General features: G+C 53.7%; 2 protein-coding genes across 8 annotated transcripts; both read left to right on the top strand.

Moving 5' to 3' along the window:
• Positions 1–638: 638 nt before the first annotated feature.
• Positions 639–3,670, top strand: C1QA (complement C1q A chain). 6 transcript variants are annotated; one of them, XM_019668817.1, is made up of 3 exons: positions 639–827; positions 1,647–1,842; positions 2,914–3,670. In XM_019668817.1, the coding sequence occupies exons 1-3, from the start codon at positions 654–656 to the stop codon at positions 3,486–3,488; spliced, it is 945 nt and encodes a 314-aa protein (XP_019524362.1). In that variant the 5' UTR covers positions 639–653; the 3' UTR covers positions 3,489–3,670. The 6 variants fall into 6 exon arrangements, with proteins under 6 accessions (XP_019524362.1, XP_019524363.1, XP_019524365.1 ...); XM_019668818.1 differs by having other exon boundaries at positions 639–832; positions 1,676–1,842; XM_019668820.1 differs by having other exon boundaries at positions 744–827; positions 1,676–1,842.
• Positions 3,671–6,872: 3,202 nt separating this feature from the next.
• C1QC (complement C1q C chain) lies at positions 6,873–11,417 on the top strand. 2 transcript variants are annotated; one of them, XM_019668814.1, is made up of 3 exons: positions 6,873–7,019; positions 7,248–7,441; positions 10,576–11,417. In XM_019668814.1, exons 2-3 carry the CDS (start codon positions 7,261–7,263, stop codon positions 11,130–11,132), a joined length of 738 nt encoding a protein of 245 aa, XP_019524359.1. In that variant the 5' UTR covers positions 6,873–7,019; positions 7,248–7,260; the 3' UTR covers positions 11,133–11,417. The 2 variants fall into 2 exon arrangements, with proteins under 2 accessions (XP_019524359.1, XP_019524358.1); XM_019668813.1 differs by having other exon boundaries at positions 6,874–6,996.
• Positions 11,418–12,026: the final 609 nt, after the last annotated feature.

Raw genomic sequence — 12,026 nt, 5'->3', positions numbered from 1 at the left:
AAAGGACAGCAACTTGTCTGTTCCCCTTCCCCCAATTCCCCAGCACTGTTCCCTTCCCCCCAATACCCCAATAAAAATCTTAAAAAAAAAGCGAATTATTAAGTGTTTGTCATGAACCCCTTGTTTTGTATGTGTATGATGTCATTAAAACTTCACAGTAACCCAATAAGGTAGAGTCTGTTGTTCTCAGTTTATGAATAAGAAAACCAAGGCCCTAGACACCCTGTAAATGTTCGTTGAATGAATGAATTTCAGCAATGGTTACTTGATTACATTTTCTAAGCCAGGGTGTTAATCAACTAACATGAACAAAGGTAAACAATTGCTAGACAACCCATCCTTAATTATATGTCTTTAATTGTAAAAAAGAAAAAAAGAAAGAAAGAAAGCCAAGGTCCCTGGAGGTTAAGTGTCCTTCCAAGGACATGCAGCTAAGAAGTGGCAGGTCTAGAAAGCTGATTACTGAGCTTCTCGTAAGAAGCTCAGTACTCTTCTTCTTTCTTTGTGCTTTTCCGTATTTATAAGTTTTTCACAATGAATACATGTTGTTTTCACAATCCTGAAAAACTTTTGCCTTGCTGTCCCTGCCCCCACATCAGCTGTGGCTTGGGGTAGGATGTCCAATGTCCCAGTCTTGCTGAGGTCTGCTCAAAATGTCCCTGGAGGGCCTCTGGCCCCTGGGGCAATGCCAGGGGCAGGTCCAGAGAAGGAAAAGGGAAGCGGGAAGGGATGTGAAACTTGGCCACTGGCCGGCACCGCCCTGCTCAGTGTCCCACAGGGGTCCCCGGGTGGACGGCAGGAGCAGTCGAGTTGACCACGGCAGCCAGGTGAGGTTAGTGCCCGAGTGCGAGGGGGCTGTGAAGTTCAGGGGACCAGGGAGCAGACCTAGGAGGCTGGACAACTGAGGCAGGGAGGGAGGGAGGGAGGGCACTGCCAGCTAGTCTGTGCCAGAACGGGATTAGGTGGGGCACTGATCCAGGACCCAGAATCAGGGAGTGAGGGGACCTTAACTCCTTGGACTTTGGGGGAAGCTAGGAGGTGGTGACACAGGCCCATCAGCTCTAGCCAGAGTCCCAGAGTTCCTGGGTCCTGGCCCCACAAAACACAAGAAGCTGGGAAAAGACTGGGAGGTTCAGAGCCCTCTAGTAGAGGGGTCCACAGAGGGGACAGTGGGTGGCAGACAGCCTGAAAGGAGCGAAGTGTGTAAGGGGTGAGTAATGTGTTGTATCTGTGTGTATGCATAGCTCTGCTGTCTGGGTGAGAGAGTGTCAATTAAATAAAGAGCAGGCTCAATAAATATTTGTTCAATGGAATTGATCATCTGTGGGAGTATATGGCAGGTGTGTTCAGGTGAGTAAGGGATGGAGTCTATCTGGGTGTCAGTGTGTCCAGGAGTGTGTGGGTGAGAGGCTGTTGGTGTGTCTGAGTGTGTGACTATGGGTGCTCTCAGTTGCAAGTATGTATCTGTGTGAGTTTGTGGTTCTATATATACATGTGGGTTCCCTGGAGCTGGATGGAGCGTGGACGTTGAAGTTCCTGGAGAAGGAAGCGGTGCGCTGGTGGCGGCAGTGGTGGGGATGAGTACGTATCACTGTGTGTAGGACTCAAGTGTGTGAGCTGGGCGTGCATGACTGTGTGATGTCCAGCCTGCCCGTGCGCGGCCGTGTCTCCACAGTGGCATCATGAATCCCAAGCGGTGGCTGGTGTTCTGTGCGCTGGCCGTGTCCCTGACCTCTACGGTGACCCAGAATGTGTGCCGAGCACCGAATGGGAAAGACGGGGCTGCAGGAACACCTGGCCGACCTGGGAGGGCAGGCCTCAAGGGGCAGCGAGGGGACCCAGGTAAGCACCTCTCCCGGGACCCCAGCCCCTCATCCCTTGGCCTGGCCTGGCCTGGCTTCCAGGGTGGAGTCTTGAGGGTGGCACTGAGAAGCAGGAGTCCACCTGGGTCCCCCACAGAAAGCCCCTCCAGCCTGAACTCGGTCCCAGGGGCTGAGGAGAGCCTAGACGTCTCCCTGGGCCATGTTCGCAGGGGCCCAGGCCTCTCCATATCCCGTTTACTGCCTGGGTCCTCTTTCTTTGGTCACCTTCCTTCTCTGGAGAATCGGTTGCTGCAAGCGATGAATAATAATTGTCCTGAAGTGGTGCCCAGACCTTTGTCATTGTTCAGTTGTCAGAACGATTAATGCTCTAGACTTTAGACTCAGGAGCTCTTGTCTTGCTTGCTGTGTGACCTTGAGTAAGTCACTGACTCTCTCTGAGACTCAGTTTCTTCATCTGTAAAATAGAGTAATAACCCTAGCTGGCACATAAAGAGGGATCAATTAATAGCAACTATCCTTTTTGCTTCTTTCCACCACCCCCAACTCTGTCCCCTGCTTCCCTCTCCCCAGCCCCTTCAGGCTTCAGAAACTCTCCCATTCAAGAAAAAAGCTTGAGGATGAAGGAAAAGAGGGGAGGACATAAGCAGAGTGGGACAGGAAAGTCTCATGGAATCTCCCCAAGCGTCCCAGTCCACAGCAGACCAGAGAGATCTGCAGAGACCTTTGCAGCAATTTGCATTCAGGCATCCTACGTGTAGTTCCCAAAAGTGACGAGGTCAGGGTCAATGGCCAGGTGGCGTGGAGTGCACAGCCGTGGGCAGGAGCACCACAGAGGAGCCAGTGTCCTGCTTTTCACAGAATCTGACATAGTCACACGTGCCTGTTTACGCTTCTCTCCACTATATAGAGAAGCAGAGACTCAGAGTGGTCGAGACACTTGCCCAAGGTCACACAGTCAGCCAGAATCAATGTTTTGAAGGCCCAGGCACTTCCCTATCCTCTATCCCACAGCATTTCAGGGTCCCAGCCATCTCTCTGAGGATGGGCAAACACTAGACTCTCACTCCCAACCTGGCCTTTCTCCCCACAGGGGCCCCTGGCATCCGGACAGGCATCCGAGGCCTTAAAGGAGATGAGGGGGACCCTGGGCCCCCTGGAAGCCCTGGTAAAATGGGCTACCCAGGGCCCAGTGGCCCCTTGGGTGCCCGTGGCGTCCCAGGATTGAAGGGCACCAAAGGCAACCCAGGAGACATCAATGACCAGCCGCGGCCAGCCTTCTCGGCGGTGAGGCGGAACCCGCCCACGGGCGGCAACGTGGTCATCTTCGACGTGGTCATCACCAATGAGGAAGGCCGGTACCACAGCAACTCAGGCCGATTTCTCTGTGGAGTGTCGGGCTACTACTACTTCACCTTCCAGGTGGTGTCCAAGTGGGACATCTGTCTGTCCATCATGTACACCAGGAGGGGCCAGCCCCCGCGTTCCTTGGGCTTCTGTGACACCAACAGCAGGGGAACTTTCCAGGTGCTGTCTGGGAGCACGGTGGTCCAGCTCCAGCAAGGAGACCAGGTGTGGATCGAAAAAGACCCCATGAAGGGCCGCATTTACCAGGGTTCAGAGGCGGACAGTGTCTTCAGCGGCTTCCTCATCTTCCCGTCCTCCTGAACCAGGGAAGGACCCCGCTCCCAAGCGTGGCCTCCTCTGCTCCCTGCCGTGTGTGTGACATGGCCCCGCTCACTCCACCTCTCTGTGTCTATGCTCTGCTCTGTCAAGTGAGGATGCTGTTGTTTTAGCCGAAGAGAGATCATTTCTTAGAACCCTTCCTGGAATAAATACCTGAGTCTGTCTGTGCTGGCCTGAGGTTCAGTTGCTATCCTGGGCATTGGGAAGGAGGCATAAGAACGACAATTATTGAGTGCTTGCAAGGCAGGCCTGTATTCAGTATTTTACACTATGTATTTGGCAGGTCCTGGGGGCCTCATCGACCTGGGTTCAAATCCCGGGGCCACCATTTACTAATTGTGCAATTGTGCGCATGTTATATGACTTCAGTGAACCTCAGTTTCCTAGTCTGTAAAGTGGGAATAATAATGGCACTTACCTCAAAGGGTAGTTGGAAGGATTAAACAGCTTAATATATGAAAATTGCAGAGCAGTGCCTGGTTTATCGTAAGGGCTACACACATTTTAGCTATTATTATATTTTGTATAATCTTTACAATGGAGCTCTGAGGTTGGTGTTATGACCCATTATTTTACAGATAATGAAACTGAGGCTGGGGGTTGAGGCGGACATAAAGCCCAGGTCAGTGTTTTTATGCGGAGGAGCTAGGATTTGATCCCAAGTTTTACGAATGCCCAAGCCTAGGTTTCACTGTTACCCTTCCCAGCCTCCACAGCCACACGACTGACAAATGACACACATGATTTCCAACCCTGAGCCAGAAAGGCGAGGGCTGGGCTCAGAGAGGGGGAGCAATTGGCCGAAGGGCACCCAGGAGTCCTCCCCGAAGGCAGTTTCCTGAGCCCAGTCCTGGGCTCCCACCCTGGCAGGTATGGAGGCGGGGGCTGCTGCCTGCTGGGCATCCTGCCTGAGCTGGGGACTGGGATGGTGGCACTTACCTCCTTCAAGATGTATGTGGGCCCATATTCCTGGACCAAAGCTCATCCGCCCCTCACTGACACATGGACACAATGATCTCCCTCGGTACATACTCGCTCCCTTAGACCCTTTCCTGCACACCCCTGGACACAACCACATGACTTATGCCTTCAAACCCACAAGACACACCTGGGGATATAAGTGCCATCATACACACATACCCCTGCCTCAGACACCTGAGAGCCCCCTGTAAACCATCAGGAATACTCTTACATACAAACCTTGAGACGCGTGCCCCAGACACTCCACAGACACACAGGTGTACACACCTTCCTCTCCTTCCAACATGCACATGCCTTAGAAATGCCCATGTTCTCTCACACACTGAGCTCTACGTACTGTGACACTCCCACGGGGACTGTCTCTCCCATCCATAACTGACACACGAGCAGCCTCAGGGTCCGCAACATACGCACAGCTCCCTACACCCAGCCCCCGACATCCACCCAAGACCCTCTCCTGGGGCTGCCCCACCGACAGGCTTTGGGGGTCAGGAAGAAGAAAGTGACCCCTCTGTAGCCCTGGGGCCGTGCTGGACTATGCACAGCTCCTCCGTCCCCCTTGGGTTTCCAGTCTGCCACAGACCTCCCCTTGTTCCCCAAAACACACACACCCATGGACTGGGAAAAGAAACAGATCTTTGAGCACCTACTATGTGCTGGACTTTTCATAACCATTGATGCATTTAATCCCAGCAAAATCGATGAGTACACTGAGGCTCAGAGAAAGGAGACATCTGCCCAAGGTCACGCTGCTAGAAAGCGGCAGGGCCTAGATTTGAATCAGCTCTACTGTACCCCAAAGTGGAGGGCTTCTTTCATTGCAGTGGGACGCAAAGAAAATGTCAGGGGTGGAGGACCCATTCGTGGCAGGAGAGTCCAGGCTACAGAGATGGTGGGTGGGGGCTGCTCCTTACCCTAAATTCCACCCATACCTACCCACTTCTGTGGAGGCAAATCACTGGCTGCTCTGGGAGGAGGAGACCTAGCTGGGCCAGGCAGGCGGGGCAGGGAAGGGCTGAGCACAGGCCGAGGCTGCCATCTGCTGGACAAACTAGACCCAGGCGCAAAGGAGGTGAGGAAGATAGGAGCTCAGGTGCCGTCCAGCCAGTCAGTCCCCCTGCCCCCACTCCCACCCCTGGGGAATCCCAGGGCCAAGTGCATTTACGTCCTTGCTCTCCTCCCACACGCTGCAGCCCCGTGCAGGAGGGTAGAGGGATCAATGGGGAGACTGAGGTCCTGAGGGTCAATCGCAGGGGAGAGGCAGGCCTCTGAGCATAGCATGGGGCTAAGCATCGTATGCATCACAGAGTCCTCGCCACTGCCCTGCAGGGGAGCTATTGGAACCCCTCATTTATAGAGGAGGATCCTAGGCTCAGGGAGGTCAAACCACTCACCCCGAGTGAGCTGGATGGCAGGAGTGGGGTCAGGGTTGCACTCCTCTACAGCCTAACACCTCCTTCCTCCCGGAAATCTCAAATGAGGAAAAGAGGAAAAGAGGAAAGGGGGCCTCTCCCAGCTCTGCCAGCCCAGCTCTGACTGGCAACCGCTCACAGGCCATAACAGACTCCAAGACCAGAGGCAGGGGTACTGGAGGTGAGGGAGGCAGTGCTGGCGGGGAAGGTGAGGTCTTCAAGGGCCCTGGCAAAGGAAGCAGTGCCAACATACAAAGCCTCCCACACCACCCAGTATACAGATGGGAAGACTGAGGCCTGGAGGGGTCAGTGGTCTGCTGAAGGCCTCAGGACAAGAGGGTGGCAAGGCTGGAAGGAGGCCCCGAGGCTGCTGACTCTGCAGCCCAGGGAGTCTGTCCACTACAACAGGTTCCTGTCATCAAAGCTGGCCCATTCTGATCATCCACCCCCACCTATGGCAAATGGGAGGGGGCATATGGAAGTTTCTAGAATAAGGTCTGCCACTTGACAAGTGCATATGAGGCTTGTTTCTGGGGGCAGCTACGCAGAGGGGTCAGAGCAAGGCTTTGGACCCCAAGAAACCACTCATTTTGTGACTTTGGGCAAAGACTTCCCCTCTCTGAACCTCAGTTTCCTCATCTGTAAAGGGGGTTATCACTTCCTCCTAAGGATGTTGTGACACAGCTGTGTCTGGGCACAATAAGTGCCAACAAATGGGGATGGATATCAGATGGGGCTGGACTTGACTCTAGGGGAAGTCTGCCCAGGAGGCTTATGCTCACACACACACTCTACCCTTCACCAGATCCGGGGCAGAGGACATTTCCTCATTTCAGACACTCATGACCCAGGGGTGTGGGTACACGGGGGCATCACTGCGGTCAGCCTCGCTCAGCACGCAAAAGAAAGTACTGAGTCAGGAAAAATTATGGGAAAGGGGATGTGGGATTGGGGGGAGGGGGAGGAGAGGGGGCCGCCCAGTCTGCTCTGGGCCCTCCTTGCCGTGTCTACTCTGACATGGTGTCCTCCTGCCTGGAAGAGGGGACGCAGATCTGAGGACATCTCTGCGACCAGACCAGAAACCTCCCATTCCCCAGGTGAGGCCAAGACCCCTGTCCAGGCAAGAACAATGGCAGTTTTCCCCCACCGGCTTCCTGAATCATGGCCCCGGGGACAGCCTGATATGTGAGAGGGAGGGGGGTCCCATCCCTGCTGAGCTAGGTGCCTGCGCTCAAGGAAGAGACCCCGCTCTCCCTCCATCCTGTGGGCCCAAGGGCTCAGGGGCCTGGGGAAGGGAGGGAGGTGGAGAGGGGGGTGACATCGTGCTGCGCTGGGGGGGCCACCTCAGCTCTCTCCCCAGGATGGACAGGGGCTCCAGCTCCTGGGCCCCCCTGGGCCTAAACCTGCTGCTACTCCTGCTTGTACTGCCATTTGGGGGCCAGGCCAGCGAACAATGCTACGGGATCCCCGGAATGCCAGGCCTGCCCGGGACCCCAGGGAAGGATGGGCACGACGGACTACAAGGGCCCAAGGGTGAACCCGGTGAGTCCGCCGGCCTGGTGGGCGGGGAGCCACCTAGGGCCTGGGGGCAGAGGTGGGCTGACCTGGGGGGAGGGGGACAGCAGCTTGAGAGCAAGGAGTGTGGTCCCTCCCGCTACACCTGCTCCCAGGGCAGAGTCCAACTCTCATGGCAGGTGGAGCCCCTCTGCCCTCAGAGCATAGGCCTCAGGCCTCCCCGGTTCCACCTGATAGCGGGGAGAGAATACGAGCACCTGCCCCAGATGGCGGCAGGCAGGCAGGACATGATCCATGTGAAACCTTTGGCAAACTCTAAAATGCTAGGCTACTGTTTTATTACAACCCCTTTACTACCTGCCCTACAACATGGACTCCTGGGGGAAGGTGGGGCCCACCCAGTGAGTGTATACAATGCACAGACACCCCCCCTCGGGTTCAAAACCCAGCCCCACCAATTCCCACCCTATGAACTTGTGAAAGTGACTTAACCCTGGAGTGCCTCTGTTTCCTCACCTGTAAAATGGGGGAAATGGTGGTCCCTACTGCACAAGGGTGCTGTGATGATTAAATAAGTTTAAATATAAAACAGTATTAAGCGCATGGTAGGTACCGGGTAAGAGTAGGCTGTGGCTGTTATAGCTACTATCATTGTTTTTACCAGAGATCTGTGCTCCCCTCCCGCCCAAGGATCTGGGTAGGTAGAGGGGCGGGGAGTGAGAGGTCAGGATCCCAGCCACAGAAGTTTCCGTTGGAGATTCAAAGGCAAGCCCCAGCGTGTGCGAAGGGGGCTGAGGACATGAGCGGGGCTGGTGTTTTGGGGGGCCTAGCTTGAGAGCGGGTGCCTACTGGGAGGCGGAGTGTGTCTGGAGGTGGCATGTGTGAGGTTGAGGTGGGTTTGGGCAGAGGTGATGGGGCGTGGCTAGGGGGACAGTGGGGGGGGGGCAGTGGACAGGAACGCCCTTAGGAATTTCCTCACTGTTTTCTTCCCTCCTGGCAATATTGTGGAATTCTATCCACATTCCAGAAGGAATGCTCAGGTTCAGAGTGAGCTGAATGAGAACCCCAGGTCTGCCGTTTTTCTGGACCCTGTACTTCAAGCTGCCTCAGGCCATCTCACTGCTCAGGGTGGCTGAGGGCCACCAATTTTTGAGCTCCTTATGCCAGGCAGAGCTCCAAACGCTCTACATATATGTATCTTATGGAACAGATAAAAATGTTACCTCTATTTTGCAAATGAGACAACGTAGGCCAAAATCTTTTGAAGAACTGAATTTACTCCCATTTTATAAGTGTCAACACGAAGGTTCAGAGAGATTGGGCAATTTTCCTGAAGTCACACTGAAGAATCCTGTTCAATTCCAAAGGCCACGCCTTTAACCATTACCTTCCACTGCCCCTCAGGCCCCTCTCCCCACTCTGTGTCCTGCCCCCTCCAATCAGCTGCGGGAAGACACCTCAAAGGATGACACAGGGTCCCGCTCAGCATCTGACAGCTATCGCAGGGACCTGACATTACTGAGCACTCCTTGTGAGGGGCCAGCACAGACCTTCTCCCACCCCACGCCTCCAGTGGCTCTGTGGATGATGCCCTGATCTCAACTGGGCACACAGAGGCTCAGGGAGGGGAGGTCACCTGCCCAGGGTCAAGCAGCTTGAAGCTTAGGGGGGGGGGATCTGCTGGATCTTCCTCTCCTAACCTTGGGACGGACCTAAAAGATTCACAAGCCACATAGAGGATCTCTCACAAATAGGTCTGCACAGACACCCACCCCTAAGGAAGTCAGGAGAGGAAGCAGCCATGAGGGCAGGGAGGGGTGGTCAGAGAGGGCTTCCTGGAAGAGGAGACTGGAGCCAGGCCCTAAAAGACGAGTATGGTTTGGATGAGGAGAGAAACATTTCACGGAAGGTCAGATGATCAGGGCCGTAACAAGAATCAGACACTTTGACTAAGATTCAGCCAGGCTTGGTTTTGAGTCCTGACTTTACCTTGTATCACCTTACATGGCCTTGGGCAAGCCTCTGGCCTCAATTTCCTCATCTTCCACACGAGGGAAGTTGAACCAGGCCAGCTGTTGTCATAAGGAGCTAAAGTGGGCTGAGGGGGGCTGGCAGAGCTGAAGAGAGCATCCCCCTTAAGGGGGCAGCTTCTCTTTGACCCCATCCAGTGATCCCCATGTGCTAAGCTGGCCAGGGAACAGATACAGGTTTTGTGGGGTTCTGAAGCCGATAAAAATGTGGAAGGTCCTCTTTAAGAAAAAACAATACAAAATTAGGGATACATTTGATTACAGGGAGGGTGGTGTTATACACATCTGCACACGCTACACAATTGTATTACAACTATACACACCCAAATCGTGCGTGTGAAATTGAAGCTCTGTGGAGTATGCGGAGGTCTCTGTTTCCCTGTTTTGATATTGTGCTTTAGTTATGAGAGATGTGCTGTTGGGGAAAACTAGGTGAAGGGCCCATGGGACCTCCTTGTCCTTTTTATTTTTCTGCAACATCCTGTGAGTAATTATTTCAACATAAAAAGTTGAAAAAAAAACAATTATAAATATAAAATTAGGCCAAAGTTCTTGAAGGGGCTGATGCAAGTTAATGGGGCCTGAAACGTAAGTTTCATGAGCTTTCCAGGAAATCCGCCTCTGACCAATCTTCTGATTTTTGTCAAGGAAAACTAAGGACCTAGGCTTTTAGGTGAGGTCTGTATTTGTTCATGTTGGGCTCCAAATAAATAGTTTTTAAAAAACGTTGTGCAGGCCAAACCGAAGGTATCTGAGGCCACACGCTGTTGTCCATGGGCTGACAGGCGTGGCCTCTGACATGCTGAGATCTCATCCAGCTCTGACACCTCCTAAGCTTGCTAGGTCTTCCCTCGCCATCACCAAGGCCAAGAGACAGGTGGCATAGCCAAGGTCAGAGGGCAAGTCTGAGGGGAGGCAGGGCTTGACCTAGAATCTCCCTCCCCTCTGGCCAGCATATAAGCTATTCCCGCCTCCTTACTCCCTACACACTTTTCTGAGGTGGAGGGTCCATCTGGGGGAAGGATGCTCTAGAGACCGAACGCCGGTGGTGTGTCCCGTGGAGGGTCCATCCAGGGTCCCTCTTCTCTGTCTCCTGCCCCATCACTGCCTTCCCACCTGCTCTTTCCCCAGGAATCCCAGCTATCTCTGGAACACGAGGACCCAAAGGTCAGAAGGGAGAAGCCGGCACACCTGGGTCTCCTGGGAAAAATGGCCCCATGGGACCTCCTGGGCCTCCAGGGATTCCTGGAGACATGGGGCCCCCCGGGGAGCCAGGCGAGGAGGGCAGATACAAGCAGAAGCACCAGTCAGTGTTCACAGTCACACGGCAGACAGCCCAGTACCCAACAGCTGGCAACCTGGTCAAGTTCAACACAGTTGTCACCAACCCACAAGGGGATTACAACACGAGCACGGGCAAGTTCACCTGCAAAGTCCCCGGCCTCTACTACTTTGTCTACCACACGTCGCAGACGGCCAACCTGTGTGTGCTGCTGTACCGCAGCGGTGTCAAGGTGACCACCTTCTGTGACCACATGTCCAACAGCAAGCAGGTCAGCTCAGGTGGTGTGCTGCTGCGGCTTCCAGTGGGCGAGCAGGTGTGGCTGGCGGTCAACGACTACAATGGCATGGTGGGGACCGAGGGCTCTGATAGCGTCTTCTCCGGCTTCCTGCTCTTCCCTGACTAGGGGCGCAGGCCAGCTCCAGCCCTGGACCGCCCCACCTCCCTCAGCTTCCCATAGAGGACTTGCTGTGCCGAATCCTTGCTCAGGCCATTCTCCCCACCTAATGGACTCCTTCTCCAGGAAGCCCACCCTGATACTCCATGCCTCATGAGTTCTCTCCCTTCTCTGAGCTCCTGTGGGAGTCACTGCTTTGACACGTAACCAACACCTCTAGTACTGTCATTAGTTTTTTTAAATAAGTTTTGGAAGAGGCAGGGAGATACATAAATAAATGATTAAATCAATCAATATGCATGGCTCTGATTCCTTGCTGCCAATTCCTAGAAAGAGCGGGTCTCTTTGTCTTTAGCCTCACACTTGCCACAGCTGTCTGTGGGCCCCAGGCTCAGACAGGGCATCTAGTTGGGGCTCTGTAAGGTTGGTGCCAATTTTGAGACACTCAGCGCCATTTTGGGAGAGAGATGCTCAAGTGTGGTTGGAGGTTATAAGCCGTTCCCAAGGGGCCATCTGCTGTCACTTGTTTGGGTGGGAGGCCCTGCTCACAGGTAAATGGGAGGGTGTTTTTATTCCCAGACCTGTGTCAACCTATGTTGAATTTCAGCAGCACCTGTGACAGGCGGGGTTTGAGCTCAGGTAAGCCCAGCATAGACAAAGACCAGATATGCAATGAATTTGTGCCGAATTAATGAGTGAATTGGGGTGAATGCATGAATAAGTTGGGTAAATGAATGACTAAAAGAGTAAATGAATGAGTGAATAAAAAAATCACGATAGCTAACATTACTGAGCACTTACTATTTACCAGGCACTATGCTAACCCATCTATTAAATCATTTAATATTCATGACCACACTCTGAGGTGGGCATTTATGGATCAGAGAGAGAGTAAGACTCTGT

Source organism: Hipposideros armiger, unplaced genomic scaffold (genome assembly GCF_001890085.2).
Source record: "Hipposideros armiger isolate ML-2016 unplaced genomic scaffold, ASM189008v1 scaffold_540, whole genome shotgun sequence".
NCBI classification, from domain to species: domain Eukaryota; kingdom Metazoa; phylum Chordata; class Mammalia; order Chiroptera; family Hipposideridae; genus Hipposideros; species Hipposideros armiger.
The sequence above is the reverse complement of the archived record's forward strand: the minus strand, read 5'-3'. Positions and strand labels throughout refer to the sequence as shown.